Genomic DNA, 23,590 nt, shown 5'->3' with positions numbered 1-23,590 from the left:
CTGTGGTGGTGGTGGTGTTGTTCCTGAGTGCGCCGGCCTTGGTTCGGGATCGACACGGGATTCTCTGATTCGGCTGGGAGCAGGAAATTTCTGCTTGCAGGGCGAAAGCACACTAACCACTACTGGATAGGCCCCCACTTGGCGCCCGCGGATCTCCCTTCATTGGTACCGCTTGCGGCAACTTTACTACGACTCTCACTATCAGGATCAGGGGTTGTGTGAGGTTTGTCTGGCACCGAGGCGAGGCGAGTAGAAAAATCTTTTCATTTCCTTCGCGTCAATTCTCTGACACAGAAAAAAGACGAGGGATGAATCGCTGGTGGATCATGGTCTCTGGTTTTCGTCGTGAAGAAGGCTCTGTTTGTTCTGCTGCGGTGTTGGATTACTTCATCCTGGGCCATCCTGGGCCATCCTGGGTTTAGTAACTGGACTTAAGGTGCTGTCTATACGTAGCAACCTGAGTAAGGTAGTGGTGGATCATGCGCCCGCCCATCCGCCCTTCGACAGCATCCTATTCACCCATCCGTAACACAACCTGAAGCTGTCATCGGCATGCACGGCATTCTTTGTGTATAGCTGAGTGTAGTGTCTTGTGTCTGGGTGGCAAACCAGCCGGTCTCGAATAAGGCCCGATTGGTGAACAATGGAATTGCCCTCAGTAGGAGTGGTTGATGGGCGCATCCGCATAGCATCACACGGGCCTCAACCTGGTCACGGAGGGCTGGCTATAGGAAGAATTTTAGATTGCAAGCGGCATCACAATGACGGAGACCACGAGGCCGAAAAGGGAGTCAATTCCGGAGCCGATGGAAGGATAGAATCGATAGTGTAAGGGAAGACTGCTGTCATTCAATAGCTGTTAGGCGCACATGTAATGTACTATGCAGTGCAGCAGCAGCAGTACTGCAATAATAATAATGGAATGCATAAGGTGCAGAATGACCGAATCGGGGAGGTACTCGTGACCTGAATGGCCGGATCGGGAGGTTTCCAGAAGGGTTCCATTCCTGCCTTTCCCCATCAACAAATCTCCTCACAATCTCCTCACTCTCTCCTCAATCTCCTCACTCTCCCACTTTCTCCCCCCAAATTCCTCCCTCCTCGACTCCGCCGTCTTCAGCCTTTAGTCAGGCACGTTTCTCCGGGTTAGTGCCGCTTTCTGTCGGCTTTGCCCTCTCCAGTCTCCAGTCTCCAGACCCGGACTCTCCACTCTACCCATTGTGCCCCAATGATGAGCCCGGAATCTCTCTCCCTCCACTCCCCCCTAGCTTTGCAATGTTCCGAATTCTCCCACCCTCGTTCGTCCCGGCTCTGTTTTCGGGGTAAATCCCGAGTCCAAAATTCACGCGGCAATAAAAAAACAACCCAAAAAAATACCAAACTGAGACGCTGAGATCTGGGCCCCCGTTTTTTCCTTGCCCATGCCCATGGTCCTACCCCGACAAGAATGGGCCATGGGGTGTCTCCTCCAATCCCTGGGATGGAGGCGAATTGCCGACGGATCGAGTGCTGCGTGCTGCGTTCAAAAATTCTTTTCCCTTTCCCTTCCTTGCCCTTTTCAGTCCGTTTGTTGATGACGCCGCCGTCATCCTTGCCGAGTCCGTTCGGGTCTTCTTCTCCATCTCTCCGTATATAATTCCTCCACTTCCCCCAGCTTCTTGCTCTTGACATCTTCCCCTTCACCCATCAGTTTGTGTGTGCTTCTCACTTCCCTTTCACACTTATCCACAACTGTCAAGAGGGTTTCCATTCAAACTACCTTTGTGTCTGTGAACCCACCGACAACATGGGTGTCCACAACATTATGTCTCGCTTCAAGCCTTCGACTGAGCACTCCGAGGCTTCCACTCCTGCTCGCTCCGACTCCTACGCGGAGAAGGACCACGGCATCATCGATGACACTCCCGTCAAGTATCTCACCTGGCGCTCGTTCATCCTCGGTCTCTGTGTCTCCATGGGTGGTTTCATCTTCGGTTACTCGACCGGTATGCATGGCGATCCTTTCCCCCTCTTGACACCCGACTCCCGCTAACACCCCGCCTCCCCACAGGTCAAATCTCCGGTTTCGAGACCATGCAGGATTTCCTGATGCGCTTCGGTGAGCAACAGGCTGATGGCTCCTATGCCTTCAGCAACGTTCGTTCCGGTCTGATCGTCGGTCTGGTATGTTGTTCATTCCGTGCTCGGCTACGAGATCGCCCTAAACTAACCGCCGTGCCAGCTCTCTATCGGTACTATGATTGGTGCCCTGACTGCTGCTCCCATTGCCGACCGTTTCGGCCGCAAGCTGTCCATCTCTTTCTGGTCGCTCATCCACATTGTTGGTATCATCATCCAGATCGCCACCTCCACCAGCTGGGTCCAGGTCGCCATGGGCCGTTGGGTTGCCGGTCTTGGTGTTGGTGCTCTGTCCAGCGTCGTCCCCATGTACCAGAGTGAATCCGCTCCCGTTCAGGTTCGTGGTGCCATGGTCAGTGCCTTCCAGCTGTTCGTCGCCTTCGGTATCTTCATCTCCTACATCGTCAACTACGGAACCGAGAGAATCCACTCCACTGCCTCCTGGCGTATCACCATGGGCATCGGTTTCGCCTGGCCCTTGATCCTGGGTATCGGTACCCTCTTCCTGCCCGAGTCCCCCCGTTACGCCTACCGCCAGGGCCGCGTTGACGAGGCTCGTGAAGTCATGTGCAAGCTCTACGGTGTTGGTCCCAACCACAGCGTCATCCTCCGCGAGATGAAGGAGATGAAGGACAAGCTCGACGAGGAGCGCAACGCCGGCACTGCCAAGTGGCACGAGCTCTTCACTGGTCCCCGCATGTTCTACCGTACCATGCTCGGTATCGCTCTCCAGTCTCTCCAGCAGCTTACCGGCGCCAACTTCATCTTCTACTACGGAAACACCATCTTCAAGTCCACCGGTATCTCCAACAACTACATCACCCAGATCATTCTTGGTGCGGTCAACTTCTTCATGACTCTGCCCGGTCTGTACATTGTCGAGCACTATGGTCGCCGCAAGAGTTTGATGTACGGTGCCGCCTGGATGTTCATCTGCTTCATGATCTGGGCCTCTGTCGGTAACTTCGCTCTGGACATCAACAACCCCGAGAGTACCCCTGCTGCTGGCAAGGCTATGATTGTCTTCACCTGCTTCTTCATCGTCGGTTTCGCTACCACCTGGGGTCCCATCGTCTGGGCCATCTGTGGTGAGATGTACCCTGCCCGCTACCGTGCTGCCTGTATCGGTATGGCCACTGCTGCCAACTGGACCTGGAACTTCCTCATCTCCTTCTTCACCCCCTTCATCAACTCCGCCATCCACTTCGCCTACGGTTACGTGTTCGCCGGATGCTGCTTCGCTGCCATCTTCGTTGTCTTCTTCTTCGTCATTGAGAGCAAGGGCCGCAGTCTCGAGGAGGTCGACAGCATGTACGTGCTGCACGTTCTCCCCTGGAAGTCCGAGAGCTGGGTTCCTCCTGAGGGCATTGTCGATGACATGCACCACCCTCCCTCCTCCCCTAAGGCCGAGGGCCAGGCTGAGCACAGTGAGCCCACTGAGCTCCGCGAGTAAGCGGGTCGTCTTGCAATTCTGCGTTCCTGTACATTGACCACCTCATCTACATCGCTTTTAATGGCTCGCCTTCAATGGCTTGCAATTTTTCTTTTGCTTCTTGAATGGGTATGAATGCATCAAGGCATGGTTGTACGACCTGACCTCTGGCTGGGAATCTGATGTTCGGCGTTTGTTGATACCTCTAAGTACGATTGACTGATTGATTGATTGATTAAGAAATGAAAATTCATACACTATCACAAGCATTTTCTGTTCCACGTAATTTGAGGGTAGTGATTGGATGGATTCTGCCACGTCAACGGTGTCATTGCAGTGTTGGATTGCGGGTCAACGGAGCACAAGGATGTTCTATCCCGTCTCTCCATACTTCCCGCTTGATTCGTATCTGCATGTCTCAAATTTAAGCTTTGCATCCCTATCATGCATATTTGGTCTGATGCGGTTATTTGTATACAAACCTCCTCAACTCCTTTGGTGGTGGCATTTCTGATCTTGTGATTGTTTTTCATTCCTTGAGAAAGTGGCGGTGTTGCCTTGACGAGCTGTCGGAGTAAACAAGGATGCGATTGACGGTCCCCGAGAACATTTTTGATTTGGGGGTTGACTTCCTGATAGGAGTCGGTGGTTGTGTGGGCAGATCATCTGGCCTCCTTGCTTCTCTTCTTAGTGTAAGTCCCGCGATGCAGTCAGGATTAGCTTTGCGATACGATCCTTAATCTCTAATCCCTACCTTGGGAGCACAATGCATACACTTCCCCCTTCCCCCCCCCCCCCCCCCCCCCCCCCCCCCCCCCCCCCCCCCCCCCCAAACACACACACGCACGCACTCTGAGGAGAATATGATGCAGTCAGTGGATTATGCTTGACTTATCGTCTAGGGCGGTCCTCGTCACCTAAACAGTTTCACACTTCGATCCTACGCCATTCATACCACGTTGGTTGATATGGCTTTTCTTCTTCTCATCGAACACACAACCATCCATCCACGTTTGCTGACCCGGAAAAAGAGTGAGTGAAAGGGGAAGGTCGTATCGCTTTTCGCATGGATGAGCACCTATCATAAACCATACGTAACCTGGACCTTGATGCCAGGACCTGCACCCTGAAGTCTCAGCCGTACGCTACAAGCTACCAGCTAAGCTCAGCTATGGCTAGCAAACAGGGCCGGGGCCGGCCCTTCGTTTACCCCATGTCTCGTGACCCAGTAGGATGATATCGTACACTTTTGATTCCGAGGTAGTGGGACGGTACAGTCCAGGACCCCGTACGGACGCTGGGATATTGGAAATGGAGATGGAGGGTTAGCAATCCTTTTCTCCTTTCTTCCTGGAGGATCGTGTTGCCTTCGTACCTCGAGCTCCTGGTGATCTTTGATATTGATACTGATAAGTTTCCCCCAATACCATGCATAAATGTATGCATCCAGTGGGTGAGAGCTATCTCTAGATAATACCGCTTCACAGGCAGCGATGCTTAGGCGGTAGACGCAGAGCGCATGATCCTTCCAGGGATAGCGTAGCGCCTGTGGGGAGATGACGATATGCTTAGGTTTGAATCGTATCTTCCATAGGCAAAGAAAAAGGAACGAGCCGAAAAAGGAAAAAGGAGAGAGAATACGCAGAAAGAAACTCCGAAGCTGGTAAATCCCTCAACTGTTGATTCTTTAGACCTCCCCCTCCGAATTACAGTCCCCAGAGGAGGGAGGCACTGCATAGTGTTAGTCTGTCTGTCTGTCTGTCTGTGCAAATCAAGTCTTCCAATCCCTGCAGTTTTGGGGACTGGTTGCAATGGTCTGCATTTCTTCAAACGGTAACGATACCCTTTTCGAAATATTGAGGGGGTTGGCGGTCTTTGCACAATCATCTACAAGATTTAGGATCTAGCTGCCTCTTCCCGGAAATGGTGAGTAGAGAGCGTATCAACCTCCCTGCCTACGGCTTCCAGCATCCAGACCCTGCTCTTCTCTTCTCTCCTCTCCGGAGTTCCACGGAATGTATGACCTGCCTGTCCGTCAGTGGGATGGGTCTCTGGAGAGTCTTATAACAGGAGAAGCTCAGAAGTCCTTTGTATACTCTGTAGAAGAGATCTCGACATGCGGGTGTGGTGGGGATGTATACATCCAAGTCCCGGGGTCGGTCTTGTCTACCTTTCGAGAAAAGTCAAAGTTGTTGGGGATGTGCCTTATAAATTTAGGGGGTCAGAGTTGGGCCAAGCTGGTGTCTTCCGCCTTGATTCTTTTGCTTCTTTCGATCATTCGACTCTAGGGGCTGTGGTATGGTGGGAATTGTGTAATCTGTCGGGCTGGGTTGGTTTTGGAAGGCTGGGTTCTAGGCTGGGGGCGGCGTGATGCTTGCTTGCTTGCTAGGTGGTAGGTGGTAGGTAGTTTTTACAAGGGTGCAGCGTTTTTGAAGAGTTCCTCAATTTTGACAGTTGATGAAATCGAGTGGGGTAAGGGAGGTCGCGTGAGGTATAGGCTATTGTTAGGCCGTGAGTATCGCTTCTCTTCGGTAGAGGAGATGGCGAAGAAAGTCGTCGGATCGACCTTGGATGATAGAGGAGGGAAAGGTGAACCGTACAGTGTTTTACTCCTGGAGTTATCAGGCAGAATAGGCCTCATCATTCTATATTCTCCGTAAATAGGTATACTCATGTCGAGTACCCAGAATGCTTGGTCCCACCTGCAGATCTACACCTTACAATAGAACACACTCAACAATCAACAGATCAATTCAACTGGATACACACCCAGGTATATCTAGGAAAGACTCTAGGAAAGACACAAGAAAACAACTCTTTCACTCAAGATCACTAATCACAAAGAAGACGTGGAACAAACACCCCAAACGCCCCGGCAGTTTTTTGGAATCACCCCTGTTCAATTCATGACCACTTATGTTGCAACGAGGATTGAGCTTTGGACTTGGTGCGCGGTCCGCATTGCGCACAGGCAATACGCAATGCAGCACGCGATGCGGTAGGTTAGGTGTATTAAGAGGAAAGGACTTCGTCTCGTCATCGACCATCTGCTTGGTCCGCTTAACGACGCTGGGTCTTGCCGATGGTGCGCTTGCCGGTATACTGCAGCATTGTTAGTAAGTAGGTCTTGAACAAAACACAGCGAGCACAGCAGACTTACCAAGTGCTTGGGCAAGGAGGCGGTGGTGTGTCGATCGGCCTCTCCCTGGCGGGCCATGCGGTTCATCTTCTTCTGGCCCAACTTGGCCAACCGCTCCGCCTTGCTGCGCGCCTGCTCGTCCGTCACACCGTCGTGCAGACGATCCGTTGCCGCCTGGCTGCGAGCACGGCTCTTGGCCCGGGCAATCGCCTGGCGAGGATCCGAGGGATCGATATCCATCGAATCGTCCATGTCCACGTCGCGCGTGAGCGGGCGGCCGCGGACCTGGCTCTGGGACCGCGCCCGGCTGGCGGCGGCGTCGACGTCGTAGCCCGCAGAGTCCAGCGCCTCCTCCATCTGGGACAGCTTCTTGGCCTTGGCGCTGCGCGGGATCGCCGCCCGGTTCTTGAGCGACTTGCGCAGCTTGGCGTCGTTCTTCATGAGCGCCCGCTTCTCGCGGATCAGATCCGCCTTCATGCGGGTGTCGGCGTCCTCGGCGTCTTCCACACTCTCGTCCGACTCGTAGTAGCCATCGGCCTCCAGCTTCTCCTCCTCCTCCTCCAGCGCGGCCAGCTTGGCCTCGATGTCCGGGTCCACGTAGTCGTAGATGTTCTTGCCGTTCCACACCTCGGGGATCTTGTCGTGCTTCCACTCGTCGTTGGCCAGGTCGTAGGTCTTCTTGAGGTCGATGTTGTAGACACCGGCACCACCGTTCTCCTCCTCGAGATCTCTCTCCAGCTTCTTGCGGTTGGGGTCGTTCTTGTCGTACTTCTGGAGCGTCTTGACGGCATCGGGGATGAAGGTCTCGCGCGTCACGCCACCCATGGGCTGCGCGACGTGGATACGGGCGAGGACATCGCCCAGGCGACCGCCGGGGGTACCGGCGTTGTTGGTGCCAGACTTGAGCTTCTGAGCCACACGCTCCGCGAGGAGCTTGTCGCAGGCCGCGTTCTTAACGTTGGTGACGCCCTCGGTGGTCGTGCAGGACAGCTGCAAAAGCTCGACATCCCCGGACTTGAGGATAGCCTCGAGCTGCTGCTGGTACTCAGGCTCCAGGTCCTCGGGGCGGCGGACATCGATCTTGTTGACCACCAGGAAGACAATCTTGTTGGCGAAGAGGGGCTTGATGCTGTGGAACAGCTTGATCTGGTCACCCACGGAGTAACCGCACTGCTCGGACAGATCCATGAAGTAGAGGACGGCAGAGCGCAAGTGGGCAATGGCCGTGATGGACTGCATTTCGATGGTGTTCATCTCCTCGAGGGGGTGGTCGAGAATACCAGGGGTGTCGATGGCCTGGAAACGAAGGTACTTGTAGTCGAAGTGACCGACGAACAAACTCTTCGTGGTGAAAGCGTAGGGCTGGACGTCGACGTCCGCGCGGGTGATGCTGCGCAAGAAGCTGGACTTGCCGACGTTGGGGTAACCGCAGATCAGGAGCGTACGGGTGTTGGGGTCAATGGCGGGCAGACGACCCAAGTGCTGACGCACCTGCTCAAGGTAGACGAGGGGGTCCTTGAGACGCTTGCAGATGGTGGCCATACGACCGAGAGCAGCGCGCTTGAGCTGCTTGGACTGGAAGAGCGACTGCGCATACTTGATCAAACGAACGTAGTCGCGGGAAACGGTCTCGATGAGGTGCTTAGCGGTCGAAATCTGACCGAGGGCGATTCTGAAGTGGTCGGCATCGTACAGGGTGTTCATCAAGTCCTTGTCTGACGGAAGTTTAGATTATCTGACCGACTAGTCTCAAATGCCGAGGGGCAAATTTTCTGGCACTGTCGGGTAGCGAAACTTACGGAAAGGGTGAATGTCCTGCAATCTGGGGAAGCCATCGAGAATAGCCTGGAACTTTTCGCAGAAAGTCTCCTGGGTGTATTTGACCTTTCTGGTGTAGAAGCCTATCGGTAGAAAGAGATTTCCGTCAGTCAAAATTTATCTCCCGTTCGGCTTCCGCGATGGAAACCAGCGACTCGACGAACAATGTCGCAAAGTCAACAAGAAAGGAGATCACGGACCTCGAATACGGCTGATGTTGAAGCCCGCACGGATCTGAGTGGGCAGCTGTCTCTGGGTGCGACTGAGGACGATGTCCAAGAATTCCTGATGCGTAGGCACCGGAGCGATCTAATCAAGCGGTGAAAATGAGGTGTCAGTTCGGCTGATCTCGAAGGTGATCTGAAATGAATTCAGGGTTGTCGGCATAGCTTACATCTTTCCACGTCGTCTTCATGATGGGCACCTGTGAAATAGAGTCGTAACAGAAAGCGACTCGTCAAGGGAACCCCGGGGATGGATAGTAAGAGTTGGTAGCCTCCGAAATCGAGATCAAACGAAAAAAAAAATATTGCGGGCGGCGGTCGCTGGGCAGATTTTGGCGGGCGGTGAGCGATTGATTGGGTGGTGATTTTAGTTCCGCTGGTGTGTGGGGGAAAGAGGGAAGGAGGAGGCAGAGGATGCTCTCCGGTGGACGGGTAAGACCTTTTGTGCAGGTTTATTTCCCAGCTACGCCTTCTCTTATGTAATCACTCATCTTAACGTAGTTATTATGGAGTCTTCATTTACATTGACTATCCGGGAATATGATACATCAACTGGAACATGCGTGTCCTGACAAAACCACCCACGGTGTTTCGATCTGGCCATCGTGTCGTCATCATCCCCGTCCCTAAAACCCCCCGCCGTAGCCCGACAGAACGCCTTGCTTTTATCAGAAACCCACCAGGAAGACTGAAATCCCGTTTAATCAAGCCATAAAGATGCATCAAACCGTCATCGAGGGAATGGGTACGAAAAAGTCGAGTCAAGAAATCATAAAAGGGAAGGTCGCACGGCCGTCCACCACTAGATCATCATCATAAGAAACAGCCCGAGCATGGATACTTCACTCCCGGGCGAAATCATGGGTGAAATCAAACACCTGCATGGCAACCGGTTAGTCCAGAAACAAAAGCAGAAGACCATGACACATACCAAGTCCACCCAGCCACCACCGCCAAACTGACACTTGCTAGGCCCGCGGTTCTCGAAGCCAAACGATTCATAGTAAGGGATCAGATGACCGTGCGCGATAATCGCAAGGCGGTCGGCGATCTGCGCATCCTTGATGCGCTGGATATAAGACTTCATGAGGGTGCTGCCGACCGTCTTGCCCTGATGCTCGGGCAGCACGGCGAGCGAGTGGATGGCGATTGTGCTACCGTACTCATCATGGCCCACAGTCTCGCCGTTCTCCACGGTCATGCGCTCGGTCTGCCAGTTGGCCGGCATCGCCATCGACTTGTCCGTCACCACGGGGCTCGAAGTTCTCGTGGCAATAACATGTCCGACCAGAGTGGGGCGAGGCTTGGGTTCGCCCTCGCGAAGGATGGGGAGAGTGAAGAGACCGAGACAGAGCTCAGGACACCGGCTCAGACGGTAGCGGAACTACGAAATGCGTCAGTCATCGGAGTAGCGTGTCGGCGTGCATGATGTAAGCGACGGGGGAATGTACCTTCTCGCTCGTACAGCGCTCGTGTTGGGGGAAAGCCTCCTCGACCTGAACACAGTCCTCGACATTCGACTCTGTCAGAACCTGCACGAAGGGGTGCAGTTCGTCCAACTTGGTGCGCTGGTGCACAGGCGGGCGGCGAAACCAGTAAGGGTATTCGACATCGTCGTGGTCCACCGAGACATACTCCCCGTCGACCTCCTCTTCGCCCTCTTCCTCGTCCTCGTCATCGATGTCAGCATCTTCCAAAGGAAGACCATTGGCCCGAGCAGCCTCTACCCGCTCTGAATGGTTGGACAACTCGCGCGCGGTGGCGGGAAGGGAAAACGAGTCTGCGTTGGACAACGGCCGGAGCCCGTTGACGGGTTCTTCATAGTGGTTGGATTGGTCGGACATGGTTGCGAGCCGGGGTAGGCGCGCGAGGCGATGAGATGATGAAACTTGAGTAGAGAATTGATTGACAGTGTGGAAAAGGTGCGATCGACAAGCGACAAGATGACCGAGGATGCAGGTAGGCCAAAAACCGGGACTGGGGCTAAGCTGCGCAAAGGTAGAATTCGGGATAAATCGAGGGGTAGGAAATACGCGGGAAGGCCTAGAGAAAGAAAGAGTGGGGATCAGTTTTTAGCTCAATGCGGACGATAAGCCTCGGACTGCAATTCCAGAAGCTCGATCCGGAGGCGATCATAGTGAATGAAGCACAGGTAGCTTACTCTGGAGGAAGTTCGGCAGGGATAAGACCCGGTAAACTTGTAGAGGACACTTGGGGGAACTGCGAAGCTACTCAGACATGGAAATTTGCAGGTACGCGCACAAGGGGGGAGAGAAGAGCAACAGGCTGAAAGATCAAGACCTGCTGCAGAGTTTGTGCGGGCGGAGGAACCGATAACGGGAGGAGTGGCCACAAAAATGTAACAACAACCAGTCTGCAAGGTTGCAAGCAAAGTTGAAAGAAAACAGATTCTAAAACTGAAATTTTTCTTCTTTTCTTTTCCCTTCTCGTGTCTATACAGGGTCGCGATACCCTCAAGCTCCAAACTCCGCAACCTTCATCTTCTTCTACTGCACCTTCCACCAAACCCTACAGACTCATTTCAGTTCCGATTCTTGGTCATTGCTAGCCATACCCATGGGAGATTGCGACAGACAAGTAGGTTGTATTAAAAGGTACTAGTGGTAATTAACCCCGGGAGGTTCTCCGCTTTGCGGCTGGTAGATCAATGAAAACCACGAGAATGGTATTTGATGGGGTTTCGGTATGGTCAGCCCCAGTCCAGAGCTGCACCCGGTCACTTCCATTGCTGTTATTGTCCACCGATTCCGACGCCGAGGCTCTTTATCCCTGACATTTGAGTACGAGCTGGTTGTTTCAGGTCATGTCCAACACATCCCGACTCGCTTCTGAAGGTGTAGAAAAACGTGTCTGTCACTGCTTATTTCGACCAATCACGCACAGATCAATGTTTTTGCTATGCGACTACTCCGGAGCATGTACTGTACTAAGTACTGTACCTGACAGAAGTGACGTAGCTGCAAAGATAGAAATAGAAATTTACATAGTCAGATAGTCAGATATGACCCAACCACGCATTAGTGCCTCCATCCTGGTCGACTTGGGAAGCATTTATTGAATAATGTCGTAATACATACGGAACATGAAAGATAAGGCCCTGCAATATATCACCTAAACCCTGGCCGGTTTCCCCTCCGTGGCTGGGCCTATACACCAGCCTCCCTCCCGCTCAGGCTGCCTCCCCTGCTTGTCGCCTCAGATATGCAGCTACCATGTCCGGGTTTGCCAACCACGGCGTATGAGCCGTCTTGACCTTTTCGGTTTCAAGCTGAGCGCCCTTGACCCGGGCACTCTCTACCATCATTTCTTGCACAAAAAACGGAATAGCTCGATCTTCCTCGCAGAGCAGATAGCTGCATGGGATGTGCAAGTAAGCTGCATTGGTCGCGGGTGTTGTGTGAGTAACATAAGCATGAGGCCGTAAAGACTGCGCCCATGATCCACCGTCCGGAACGTCATGGAATAACACCTGGACGGGGTCTCTCACGGTGATGGTGTTGGTAATTTCCTGGAGGAAACACTTTAGTATGCACTCACATTTCTGGTGCTCGAACAAAGTCACGCACATCGTGGATATACCATTCTGGAGCTTGTCCACCAAAAGCTCCCAGCAGACTTTGACCGACTTCAGGAAGAAAGGCTGCAAGGAAAACGAGCTTGATCACTCCGCCGGACCTGCCAGCTGCTTCACGCTCCGCTTTGCCCAGTCCGTCCAGTGCACTGTTCACAGGAAGGCCGGACCAGCTGTGTGAGACCACGATGATATCGTGGCCCTCGTCAGCCTCTTGCTGCACGAGACTCCGGACAGCGTTGATGTCTGGATGGAGATCTTGAACGGTGGTTGCCTGTTGTATGGATGGAAAGGCAACAGTGTGACAACGATAGCCTGGCAACTTTTCAATGGCGGGGTCGAACGCTGTGGAAGGATACCAGGCGCCTGGAGCGAAGATAAAGGTGGGTTTAGCCATCTTGAATGCTAGAAGTATCCAACTAGACAGATAAACGATGTTGCGTTGCGACTATTTGGATAGTAAATATATTGAATGCATATCGACTTTTATGCCTCTCCTTCAAAGCCCGTGATGTGCCGATTATAGCAGCCGTTGCCTATGGAGCCAGACCTTAGCCCATAGCAATCCCATACAAACCCATAAGATCGGGATCTAAGCTTTATCCCGGTCTAATCGACCCGATCCGACCTTGTCGATCAAATCCCGCATGAAACATGCCCACTGTGAGTCCCAGGTCAGACAATCATAGAGTGTTGACCTATAAGGCCCGTTCCAGAAGGATCCGAGGTAACGTCTCCAATATTTGTAAGTGAAGATTCCCCCCATCAGTCATTTTGCTTATCGTGTGACGCCAAGACTGACTGCCCAAAACCGGCCATGAATGCGGGGGAAACAGAAGCTAACGTTAAGGGAGACCTTCTGGAAATTCAATTACTGACCACCTTGCATTTCTCCTCCTTCGATGCTTACAGCTCTGGCCTCGCTCAGTGGAAGTAATCATTGAGCTCTGGAGCTGATAAACACACTGAGAAGTGAATACATTTCTGACTGACCTGTTGTTGAACCATTCACTACTCGCTTACTTATTGTCGAGGCGCATCAAACTACCTATCATGGGCGACTACGGACAAGGAGCGACATCGCTCGAGACACGAATGCTCACCACCACTTCTCCAACCGCTACTGAACCCGACGAGATCTCTGTGCTGGTCACAGGCTTTGGGGTAGGTTCAGCTCCTGTCATCGCGCAATCACGGTCTGATGTGTTGCTCTCTACATAGCCATTCAAAACGAATCTGGTCAATGCTTCTTATCTAATCGCCTCATCGCTCCCTCCTTCATTCACATTCCTAACGAACACTCCCGACTCGACGCCCTGTCGCGTCTCAATCCATGTCCATCCTTCTCCGATTCCGGTTGCTTACTCAACAGTACGGACTACGCTGCCCGTGATCCTAGACGATTACGCCAAGGCACACGATGGCCGACGCCCGGACATCATCATCCACATGGGCATAGCGGCAACAAGGAACTACTACTCAGTGGAGACCCAGGCCCACCGCGACGCATACCTCATGTCCGATATCAAAGGGCGATCGGGCTACGAGGACGGAGAGCGTATATGGCGGGAGCTTGACTTGCCTACCGTTCTCAGCGCTGGGCGTGGAAATGCATCGGTGCCATCGGCGAAGAAGTATCTCAACCCTCATCCACCAGACACCGACTTCCTCATGGCGTGGCAGTCGTTCGCCCACCCAGGCACGGACGTTCGGATCTCGAACGATGCGGGACGATACCTCTGCGAGTTCATCTTCTACTCGAGTCTGGCGCTGGCCTACCAAGGAGACCAGGATCGGAATGTGGTCTTCTTCCATGTTCCTGGGTCCTGCACTGATGAGCATATTGCAGCTGGAAAGGACGCCGCCATTGCGCTGATTAAGGCTCTGGTGACGAGTTGGGTGGTCAGCGGCAGCCCGGCGTAGGCGTTTTTATTCGCATGCTCTAACCTTTTAGACGCATTGGGAGGCATCATTGCATTTGGCATAGCCTGGTTTTACTACTTCCGTGAGGCAGTGGACACCATTCGAAATCCAGTTAAATAGTCAGACATGGCGTGGGCAGAAGAAGTGTATGTGGTGCTAAGCTTGAGCTGAGCTGCAATCAAGGGAACAAAGAAGATTTCACCTCGTTTTGGTGCATGACAATTGGACTTCCGCGCCTCGTCATCTCGGGTAAGAGACCGCCTAGATCCAAGCCATGATTAGCTTGATGGAATATCAATCGTAATTGAACTTCCTGGGAACAATAAGCGCTCATTATTGGCGGCGTGGGTCAGACCTCACATAATCATAATCGCGATAAGGGATGACTCTCCGCGGGATCCCCGGGGTCTGCTCGCTTATCGCGAACTATTTCTGACCCTTTCCCCTCACGGCTTTTTTTCTCTTCCTTCTCATACTCTGCGGCCATGATCTCATAGTCCTGAATTCATCATCCCCCTTGAAAATGGTCGGCCTAGTTCTCCTCGCGATAATTGTCCTCCCACTGGTCGTGTTCCTTCCCGGCCTCAAAACGTGGCTCGCAACTCACCTCCCCCACGCCCTGACGACCCAGATCACCCTCCGCCGCGGCCATCGCCCCAAACAATCCCACGAGATCGTCGCCCTCCGAGTCTACCCCATCAAATCCTGCCGTGGGCTCGCCCTCCCACGCACGAAGTTGCTGCAGCATGGCCTCGATCTCGACAGACGGTGGATGATCGTCGACGCGACGACGCACGAGTTCCTCACCATCCGCACAAACCCGCGCATGACGTTGATCACCACCGCCCTGACCACCAGCACCAGCACCACCTCCTCTTCCGAAACGGCGCAAGATAACTCACCTCTGAACCTAACCATCTCGCTCCCCGCCGCATCCACGCAACATCCAGCGGCCAAAATCGCCATCCCCGCGCACCCGACGCCGACCTGGCTCGCCCAAAACACCACGCTCGCATCCGACATCAAGATCTGGGACACCACGACCGACGGCTACATCTACAACCCCGACATCAACGCCCCCATCAGCAAATTCCTCGGCCGCGAGGTGGCGCTGGTGTACAAGGGACCGACCCCGCGCATCCTGCAGGGCAACGGGGCCCCGCGGCTGCTCGGCCGCGAGCAATCCACCAATTTCCCGGACGTACATCCCGTGCTGATCGCGTCGGAGGCGTCGCTGGGCGAGTTGAATGAGCGGCTGGTCAAGCAGGGGGAGGCGGCGATCACGGTGGAGCGGTTCCGGCCGAATGTGGTGGTGCGGGGTCAGGTGGCGTGGGAGGAGGATACGTGGAAGACGGTGCGGGTGGTGGCTGCTTCTGCTTCTGCTTCTGAGGGTGGTGGTGACGGTAGGCCGGCTGGGAATGGTGGCAATGGCGGAAAAGGTCTGGAGCTGGATATCGTGGCGCGCTGCGCGCGGTGTCAGGTGCCTAATGTCGAGCCGACCTCGGCGGTGAAACATAAGAAGCAGCCTTGGGATACGCTGATGGCGTATCGCAGGGTCGATGAGGGGATGAAGTATAAGCCGTGCTTTGGGATGTTGAGTGCGCCCCGGCACGAGGGGGAGATCGCGGTGGGGATGCGGTTGGAGGTGTTGGAGGAGACGACGGAGCATCGGTATATTGCTGGTTTCTAGGGGCTCGGGGAGTAGGAAGCAGGGAAGTTATTGGTTGAGGGGTCGGAGGCTGGAGGGGAGGGTGAAGTGCAAGTAAATCCGTGAGGTTATATAAAATTGTATTGTCGTGTAGCAAAGGAAAAAAGGAGGGTGAAATTGGCCTAAAGTAGGAGGAGGTAACGCCAAGGATGTTTAATTTGTATACCCCAAGTATCTACTTGTAATAGGACGATGGACAAGAGATGTCGGGTTTAGACGCATAGCTCCCACTAACAGCTACTATGCCACTACGGCCACCGTATCTCGAAAGCTCCGACCCATATACCCTGATAGAGCAGCGCAACGAACAATGCCATCTCATCCTGGCCAGTGCTCCTATACAGTCTTGGTAGCTATCGAATCAGTGCGAGAGAAGAGAGTCAGCCTTGGATGTACAAGACAGAGAGAAGACACCGAGATGAATCTCAACCATTGAAATTTGACACTATTAAAGCTATCCTACTTCCAACAAGACCAGCAAGCAGGAAGGTAGAGAAAGAACCGAATCAGCGATCATCAGAAGATAGACAACTTTAGATCAGATGGTATCGTATCCTCCAGGTCAAGGATCATGGTCCTCTCTTTCTTACCCGCCTCATTCCGGCCCAGGCAAATGTCTCTTCTTGTCTCGCAAAACGAGGCAAGCAAGAGGTGCTTTAACTCAAATAACAAATGATTCCACTCTTCTGGTGTCCAGGACCAGTGCAATGGTAGACACTGTGGAAAAGCAAGCCCCGCTGGTCATATGCAAGCTGGTCGGTTGTTCCAGCCAGGGCGATATAGATGTGTTGCATATGGGTGTAAAGACCAGCCTTGCTCTCTGCTTGCTCTTGACTCACGCTCTGTGGATTGTCCAGAGCAGCGATCAGATGGAAAATGCAGGGGAGTTTGGCGGTGGTGGCGGAGGTGTTGGAGGAGGCGTTGGAGGAAACACCGGTGATTGCAGTGGTGTAAGAGGAGGAGTGGGAAGTTGAATAGGCTGTGGGTTTGACATTTTGGTTTTGAGCTTGCTTCTGCGAAGTTTGTGTTCAGTGTCGGGGGCTGACTGGCTTACGATTCTGTAGATGCTCGCTAGAAGAAGCTCTGAATCCTCTGGAGAAATAGGGAAGTTCCAGGGATAGCGAGCTCAAGAAAAGATATAGGAAATCCTCTAGCGAAGAACTCAGCAGACGACATCTGCGTCTTTCAGTTCTCTGGCACACCATTCAAAGAAGGATCGTTTCACTGTCCCCTTTGTTTGCTGGCAGCTTTGGCTCTCACTGTTTCTCAGATGTTCTTTGAAGACTGCTGGTAGCTTGAACATGATGCTGCGGGTCGGGATATCTCTCCTTTCAACAATGGCCATTGTCTTTCACATATGCTGAAACAAGGAAGAGCGAAGAAGGTGGTGAATGACCTTGTGAATGAACAGCCGTTTCTTCGTTGAAAGCTACAAGATGGGCCTGGCCAGCAACTTTGTTCTTTGATGACATGACTATCAATGCTGAAAGACATTTGAATAATGTCGATTTGTGGATACTGCCCTTCCTCAAGTTGTTATGTGTGCTGCCTGAACTTTAGAGGTTGCATGATTCTAAGGCAGGTTGCCAGCACCAAGAGGCAGATGGCTCCGAGTATTCAAGCCATATGTTGTCACCCGCTTTCTGTTGGAAAGCTGCATGCGATCCGTCACGGTAAGGACTCCAATGGCTGGTCCCTGCATTGGAAGGACCTGAGCACTGGCTTTCTTGGCGTCAATTTAATGGAGCAGAGAATTTGTTAACTTAGATCGAGATAGATAACTGAATAGCAAACGGTTTCAAAATGTTATAAGAGCTTCATGAATCGAGAGCCTGCACAAGCAAGATGAAGCGGACGACATTGCCTGAGGGATATGAGATCGATATGTCCATAACTCCCGATACCCAGGCGATCCCGCATTACCTATCTCCTAGCGCAATGACTTAACATACTAATGTTGACTGAGGGAAGTCATGGGGCTCTGTTGGAGTCTCTGACTGCGGCGCCACTTCCGCCGTCAATCCAGCCACCACCCCATCACCACCCACTACGGAGTACAACACCAAGATATCGCCTCTTATCGACTCGATTGACCGTCTCCAATGATTACTGTGTCTGGTGGACATGTCATGGCTTCCGACTCCAATCAAGTCCACATCAAATTACACCGGTCTCGAGTCTCTCGACCTCACACAGAGGAGACCATAATCCACACTGACACATCTCCACAACAAACAACCCTATTTTGTATGAGGAATTTTTTCAAGCTCCTCTCAAGTTATCGCCATCAAAGGACTAAAATGAACAATAACAGGGCGCCCCAAAATTGAGACACCAGAGCTTCGAAATAAGCTTCTCACCTCCGCCAGCCCGTTAAGTTAGCCGCCACGCGTCCGCCACTGAGCCAGCCCAGGGAGCGAGACCATTGCCTCGGTGGATACACCCATGCAGCCAGGCCTTCGAGAACCTTGCCTTTCCCCCTCGGTCCAGAACAATGTCCCTGGCTCCGGCAACCCGACCTCACCCGTTATACCTGCCATGATTGTGAGCAGTCTTTGTTGCGGTGAGACCTCAAGCGCTACAATCATGTCGAAGTTCTCGCCAGAAAGAGAAAGTGAGCACAAAAAGATACATTATACCACCTGTTTAGTCAAATCGAAAGTGGCCAAGTTGCTGCTGGTGCGACCGTCAGACGTGACAGTCGGTACGTTGCCCCGGGAGGATCTCCCGGTCGCCATCCAGTAGTGCTGGGTAAATCGCTTGGCGATTATGGATACCGCCCGTGCGGTACTACCAAGCATTTCCCGAGTCGGAGTTAACTCATAGTTAGGATTGCCACTCCTGATTCCCTGATCTGCAATTCGCACCTGCACATCACTCAGCTCACCATGTGCGCGTTCTGGTATGGAAGATTGGCGTCAACTGCTGCAACAAGTGTTTCAGGATCGCATAGGGCTATCGTGACGTCTCATCGTATATTCGGGTTACTTAGTGTTCGGAATACTGCTACTCCGTGCTCCAAAATGAAATTGGCCGCTCGCTGGGACGGGCCATGGATTCATTGTGTTTATCAACTCTCTAGATACCGGCCACGACACTCTGTGCTATGTCGAAGTACCTAACACGTCAAGCTTCCATCTTCTACATCCGTAAGGGCTCCCAATCTCCGATTATCGTCAGGTCTCACCTACACAATTGGGATCCATTCGCATTCCTGTGGTCGGACATGGCGGGTGGCCACGTCAACAGACAAACATATCCGCAGAATACTTGGAGTCGGATTTCAAGGCCTACTATTATGATCGAGTCCTAACATTTAGCTTTGCCATACCGAAAAAAGGGGACCACAAGCTCAGTCAGGGCCCTGCAGATCGGTGGAGCCAACCGCAGTGTGCTACCCAGGGGTTCGCTGCGAGTGGAGCGGAAGCCCAAAGTTAGTGATTGAGCCTGCCTGATAATAACACGCATGGAACGAGTGATCATGCAAGGGCCCTACGACCGTCGTCATACAGCTCTTGTAGTGGATAGACACTAGTAGTATCCCATTCACATGTATCCACCACCGTGTCAAGACCCAACGGGCCAGCCGGGGCAGGTTCGGCGACTGGGGAAGTCAGAGGGAACTGAGGGGAGCCCCAGAAAACCAGTCAACTGCACAGCAAGGGCCACATACCAGGGAGATCCGCTTGTGTGGACGCGCGTTGCCTCCTCCAAACGAGGAGATCGCCAACCGATCTGCTTCAACCAGTCTGGAGCATTGTGCGCTCTCAGTCTTCTATCAGATTATTTATTACCTTGCCCGTCTTCAGTGAGACGTGGCTGGGGACATTCCGCACAGCATCTTTCTCTTCGTACTTCCTTCAATTGTCTGTGGCCATCATGCCGGGCGACCCTCCAAATAACCTCGAATACTCTCATGCTTTGAAGCTGGAGTCGAGCCTTGAGAGTGCCGACACGATTTTCGGTGAAAAGCAAGCCATCCACGTGGAAACCGAGGCGATCTACTCAGTTAATAGTAGCGATTGTTCTCAAGATGAGGGTGAAGACTTTGTATATTGGGATGGGCCCAACGACCCTCAGAATCCTATGAATTGGGCAAGTTGGCGGAAATGGGTCATCATAGGATTGATCTCCGCGAGCAGTTTCAACGTGTACGTCTCTCCCCTGTCATGTAGCCCATGGAGAAGCACGACTGACTCACATCTCAGATCGATGGTTTCCACAGTATTTTCGCCCGGTGTGCCAGACGTCCTGAAAGAGTTCCACATCACCAGCTCCTCAGTTCAGTCCCTCTTGACTACGATTTATGTCATGGGGGCTGCAATTGGCCCCATCATTCTGACGCCCATTACTGAGATGACCGGGAGGTTGCCTATGACACACACGGCCAACGTACTTTTCACCGTGGCAGCTGCAGTCTGCGCCGCTAGTGTGAACATGCCCATGCTGATCGTGTCGCGTCTGATCATGGGCGTCGCAAGTTCAGTGCCGGTGACTGTCGGCGGAGGGTTCGTTGCCGACATGATGCCGATGGAGAAACGCGGAACAGCAATGACGATATGGACAGTGGGGCCACTTATGGTATGTAACCTCTCCAATATCCAATTATTCTCAAAGCCTAATTTTCGCCATAGGGAATGGTGACTGGCCCTATCTATGGTGGCTACATGGTTCAAAGTATTGGGTGGAGATGGACAATTTGGCTGGAAGTTATCTTGGTGAGTCATTTCGATGCAATTTCAGAAGTTGTATCTAACAAGCATAGGGTGCGGTCATCGCAATCGCCTCTTTGATCCTACTTCGCGAGACATACGCCCCAACAATTTTGCAGCGGAAGGCAATGACGCTGCACAAAGAGACTGGCCGTTCTTATAAGACGAAGTACGACACGGACAAGACTGCTGGACAGCTTCTCTGGGTCTCACTGACACGGCCGATCAAATTCCTCGTGCTGTCGCCTATCGTGTTGATCGTGACATTGTACAGCTCCGTCACCTACAGCTACATGTACATTCTCTTCACGACGTTCACCGATGTGTTCGAAAACGTCTATGGCTTCGGCCCCGGCGAGGCCGGACTCGCCTACATGGGGCTGGGACTGGGCTTCTGCTTCGGACAGGTGACGGTCGGATATTACTCTGACCGCTATCTCAAGAAGCAGGAGATGATCCACGGGAAGATGAAGCCCGAAGACCGCCTCCCGCCCCTCGTCCTGGGATGCTGTCTGGTCCCGATCGGGCTCTTTTGGTACGGCTGGACCGCCGAGTACCGACTGCACTACATGGTCCCAATTGTCGGGACCTTCTTCGTGGGCGCGGGAATATACTACGTCCATCTGGTGACGCAGGTATATCTGATCGACTCGTATACGCTGTATGCCGCCAGCGCGGTATCTGCGGAGCTCGCGCTGCGCTCGATCTTCGGGGCGACGATCCCGCTGGGCGGGGGTCCGCTGTATGACAAGCTCGGTTTGGGCTGGGGCAACAGCGTGCTGGCGTTCATCGCTGTCGCGTTTGCTCCGACCTCTCTGTTCTTGCTGAAGTACGGGGAGAGCATTCGGACAAATCCAAAGTTTCAGCCCCGGATGACATGAGTGCGGCTTTTTACTCTCTGGTTAGCATAGCGATGATTCAGACAGGTACGGGGATACTTGTTGAAGCATGAGGACGCTGCCCTGCATGTACTGTACATAATCTAGTTTAGACATCGAACCTGTTGTGTGCATACAATAAGCGAACTTAATGCCAGTTTATAACTTACCTGTCCCTTTCCATTTCTCTGTATTGTTTGATGATGATGAGTGTGGCTGGATGACGGCCAACAACGAGATGAAACGTCCCCCTTTCCTTGGCAGGGACATACCCCGGCAATCTCCTGCGAAGCAAGTACTGTACTCGGGTGCATAAACCCCCCCCCCCCAAACTACTGGGCGAAGCTCATTAGTGCTGACCTGGTGTTCCAGCACTGACTTCATATCCATGATGTTATTACATTCCGGCCCGCACATCTATTCTTGGAGCAGCCGCCGGTCCGATTGAACCATCTAACAGCTTACAGGGCTGTGCAGTTTAGTGCCGTGCATGCAGGCAGGCAGGCATCATCTCTGCTTCAATGCAGCACAAGTGTATCCGGTGCAAGAATCTTGCTCGTTCACGAAGAAAGGAATAATAAATTAGGATCACTACAGTCCCATTCATCATAAATTCAAATCATCTTATGCATCCATACACGTGAAAAACTAGACACAGACTCAAGAGCGAGTGTATCCCATCGCCCTAGCCATGTATCTATTATATTTGATATCAGATATTAGATTATAATCAGGAGCTAACCTTGGGAAAACAACAGCAGCAGCAGCAGCACCGACCTACATGAAAGTACAGTACAGTAAAGTACAGAACCCCTCTCACCTCACCAAATCTCCATCTGCTCCTCCGACAACCGCGGCCTCGTGGCCTCCCACACGGCCCGTCGATTCAGATACCACCGCCACTTCTTGTGCGCGTACTGCTCGGCGAACAGCCACGAGAGGTTTGGGATATCCTCTGCCAGGGAGAAGTCGGGCTCCTCGAGCTGGATGATACGGTGATAAAGCTCCGGGACGCGACGGAGGTCGTGCGGGATGTGGAACAGTGGTTTCAGGGCGGGTTGGTAGCGAACGAATCTGCCTGTGGTTATGAGTTTGGTGGGGACGGTGGGGAAGGTGGAGGGGTGGAGGGAGGTGAAGATCTGGATGAAGGGGGGGCATTGGATCAGGCCGTGAATCGGCGGGGGGGAGGAGGGTTCTGCTTGTTCTTGGGGGCAGAGGGGATCTTGGCGGTGCTGCTCGAAACTACACCACTGCAGCAGGTTGGCGATGGCTTTGTCCCAGTCGAGATCGCCGACGGGGCAGGTGTAGATGTGGGTGAGGAATCCCGCGCCCTGGATGGTGAGGGTGTGCATGTCGTCTGGGAAGTTGAGGACGGTGCAGCCGGCGTAGGTGTGGGCGATTGGGGCGCTCCAGTCTTCTGGGTTGAAGTCTGGTATAGGAGACTCCGGTTTGGAAGGTGGTGCACTTGCTAGAGAAGAAGTGTCTGAGCTTGGCGTCGTTGCTGTCTCGGACACCGAATGTGGTGTCGGTGGAGCAGATTGCTGGGATGCAACGCTGGATGATGCTTCTGTGTCGCTGGGCTCGATAGAAGAAACCCTCTGCTCGTTGGCTGCGCGCTTGGATGGCTCCATATGATTGCGGGGGTTGGATGTGAGAAGATTTCAAGATACGCAGGAGGTGTTGAGCAGAGAACATTTGGCAAACAAAGGGAGATTTATACCTGACAACATGGTTGATATATGATAATACCTATCTTTCGTCAAACAGCAAGTAAGACATTATGACTGAGAGAGCTGTTGTATACTCCTGAAAGTCTCTTTGTCTCTGGCTTGGGTCTGTCTCGTGGGCGAATCCTCATCTTTGTGAGCTGCGTGGTGATTCTCGCTACACCTTTCATAGTGTATCCCTCTAAGAAAAACCGGTTGCTGACGAGACACCGCATGAATGATATCGAGTTGGGTAGATGTTGGATGGATAAGTTGCGGATAAGGCTGGATCCTGTGAGATGCTAAGCCTTGGTGCCTGGGGCTTAGCTGCCCGGGGGGG

General features: G+C 53.0%; 9 protein-coding genes across 9 annotated transcripts; 4 read left to right on the top strand and 5 right to left on the bottom strand.

The window, feature by feature from the left end:
- Positions 1-1,072: 1,072 nt before the first annotated feature.
- On the bottom strand, positions 1,073-1,996 carry BO82DRAFT_158795 (uncharacterized protein). The gene has a single exon (XM_025630233.1). The coding sequence runs from the start codon at positions 1,669-1,671 to the stop codon at positions 1,147-1,149; it is 525 nt and encodes a 174-aa protein (XP_025488404.1). The 5' UTR covers positions 1,672-1,996; the 3' UTR covers positions 1,073-1,146.
- Positions 1,787-3,571, top strand: BO82DRAFT_377354 (sugar porter family MFS transporter; the record flags this gene model as incomplete). The annotated part of the gene is made up of 3 exons (XM_025637574.1): positions 1,787-1,985; positions 2,051-2,163; positions 2,222-3,571. The coding sequence occupies 3 exons, from the start codon at positions 1,787-1,789 to the stop codon at positions 3,569-3,571; spliced, it is 1,662 nt and encodes a 553-aa protein (XP_025488403.1).
- Positions 3,572-6,283: 2,712 nt separating this feature from the next.
- BO82DRAFT_357458 (putative GTPase NOG1) lies at positions 6,284-9,061 on the bottom strand. Its single transcript, XM_025636025.1, has 5 exons — positions 8,902-9,061; positions 8,708-8,816; positions 8,489-8,590; positions 6,711-8,404; positions 6,284-6,652 (listed from the first exon to the last, which is right to left on the bottom strand). Exons 1-5 carry the CDS (start codon positions 8,920-8,922, stop codon positions 6,611-6,613), a joined length of 1,968 nt encoding a protein of 655 aa, XP_025488402.1. The 5' UTR covers positions 8,923-9,061; the 3' UTR covers positions 6,284-6,610.
- Positions 9,062-9,320: 259 nt separating this feature from the next.
- On the bottom strand, positions 9,321-11,035 carry BO82DRAFT_357457 (polyamine acetyltransferase). The gene is made up of 4 exons (XM_025636024.1): positions 10,893-11,035; positions 10,183-10,774; positions 9,663-10,115; positions 9,321-9,609 (listed from the first exon to the last, which is right to left on the bottom strand). Exons 2-4 carry the CDS (start codon positions 10,573-10,575, stop codon positions 9,574-9,576), a joined length of 882 nt encoding a protein of 293 aa, XP_025488401.1. The 5' UTR covers positions 10,576-10,774; positions 10,893-11,035; the 3' UTR covers positions 9,321-9,573.
- Positions 11,036-11,873: 838 nt separating this feature from the next.
- On the bottom strand, positions 11,874-12,813 carry BO82DRAFT_435148 (alpha/beta hydrolase). The gene is made up of 2 exons (XM_025641004.1): positions 12,319-12,813; positions 11,874-12,260 (listed from the first exon to the last, which is right to left on the bottom strand). Exons 1-2 carry the CDS (start codon positions 12,718-12,720, stop codon positions 11,922-11,924), a joined length of 741 nt encoding a protein of 246 aa, XP_025488400.1. The 5' UTR covers positions 12,721-12,813; the 3' UTR covers positions 11,874-11,921.
- Positions 12,814-13,091: 278 nt separating this feature from the next.
- Positions 13,092-14,518, top strand: BO82DRAFT_394754 (putative pyroglutamyl peptidase type I). Its single transcript, XM_025638753.1, has 2 exons — positions 13,092-13,487; positions 13,545-14,518. The coding sequence occupies exons 1-2, from the start codon at positions 13,377-13,379 to the stop codon at positions 14,244-14,246; spliced, it is 813 nt and encodes a 270-aa protein (XP_025488399.1). The 5' UTR covers positions 13,092-13,376; the 3' UTR covers positions 14,247-14,518.
- A 200-nt stretch (positions 14,519-14,718) lies between these two features.
- Positions 14,719-16,185, top strand: BO82DRAFT_357454 (MOSC domain-containing protein). Its single transcript, XM_025636023.1, has one exon. The coding sequence runs from the start codon at positions 14,770-14,772 to the stop codon at positions 15,934-15,936; it is 1,167 nt and encodes a 388-aa protein (XP_025488398.1). The 5' UTR covers positions 14,719-14,769; the 3' UTR covers positions 15,937-16,185.
- Positions 16,186-19,833: 3,648 nt separating this feature from the next.
- Positions 19,834-21,551, top strand: BO82DRAFT_317728 (MFS transporter; the record flags this gene model as incomplete). The annotated part of the gene is made up of 4 exons (XM_025632621.1): positions 19,834-20,105; positions 20,163-20,535; positions 20,589-20,672; positions 20,720-21,551. 4 exons carry the CDS (start codon positions 19,834-19,836, stop codon positions 21,545-21,547), a joined length of 1,557 nt encoding a protein of 518 aa, XP_025488397.1. The 3' UTR covers positions 21,548-21,551.
- An 814-nt stretch (positions 21,552-22,365) lies between these two features.
- Positions 22,366-23,242, bottom strand: BO82DRAFT_394751 (uncharacterized protein; the record flags this gene model as incomplete). Its single annotated transcript, XM_025638752.1, has 1 exon — positions 22,366-23,242. The coding sequence occupies exon 1, from the start codon at positions 23,173-23,175 to the stop codon at positions 22,366-22,368; it is 810 nt and encodes a 269-aa protein (XP_025488396.1). The 5' UTR covers positions 23,176-23,242.
- Positions 23,243-23,590: the final 348 nt, after the last annotated feature.

The sequence above is a fragment of the Aspergillus uvarum genome, assembly GCF_003184745.1.
Source record: "Aspergillus uvarum CBS 121591 unplaced genomic scaffold BO82scaffold_58, whole genome shotgun sequence".
NCBI lineage: Eukaryota > Fungi > Ascomycota > Eurotiomycetes > Eurotiales > Aspergillaceae > Aspergillus > Aspergillus uvarum.
This window is presented reverse-complemented; position numbering and strand designations above follow the sequence as displayed.

Coding starts and splice junctions, on each gene's coding strand:
- BO82DRAFT_158795 (XM_025630233.1), bottom strand. CDS start 1,671: ATGTCAAGAGCAAGAAGCTGGGGGAAGTGGAGGAATTATATACGGAGA.
- BO82DRAFT_357458 (XM_025636025.1), bottom strand. CDS start 8,922: ATGAAGACGACGTGGAAAGAT. Junction 8,591..8,707: donor CAACATCAGCCGTATTCGAG/GTCCGTGATCTC, acceptor TTCTACCGATAG/GCTTCTACACCAGAAAGGTC. Junction 6,653..6,710: donor CCTCCTTGCCCAAGCACTTG/GTAAGTCTGCTG, acceptor ACAATGCTGCAG/TATACCGGCAAGCGCACCAT.
- BO82DRAFT_357457 (XM_025636024.1), bottom strand. CDS start 10,575: ATGTCCGACCAATCCAACCACTATGAAGAACCCGTCAACGGGCTCCGG. Junction 10,116..10,182: donor AGCGCTGTACGAGCGAGAAG/GTACATTCCCCC, acceptor CGCATTTCGTAG/TTCCGCTACCGTCTGAGCCG. Junction 9,610..9,662: donor GTGGTGGCTGGGTGGACTTG/GTATGTGTCATG, acceptor GTTGCCATGCAG/GTGTTTGATTTCACCCATGA.
- BO82DRAFT_435148 (XM_025641004.1), bottom strand. CDS start 12,720: ATGGCTAAACCCACCTTTATCTTCGCTCCAGGCGCCTGGTATCCTTCC. Junction 12,261..12,318: donor CAGAATGGTATATCCACGAT/GTGCGTGACTTT, acceptor TGTTTCCTCCAG/GAAATTACCAACACCATCAC.
- BO82DRAFT_394754 (XM_025638753.1), top strand. CDS start 13,377: ATGGGCGACTACGGACAAGGAGCGACATCGCTCGAGACACGAATGCTC. Junction 13,488..13,544: donor TGCTGGTCACAGGCTTTGGG/GTAGGTTCAGCT, acceptor CTCTCTACATAG/CCATTCAAAACGAATCTGGT.
- BO82DRAFT_357454 (XM_025636023.1), top strand. CDS start 14,770: ATGGTCGGCCTAGTTCTCCTCGCGATAATTGTCCTCCCACTGGTCGTG.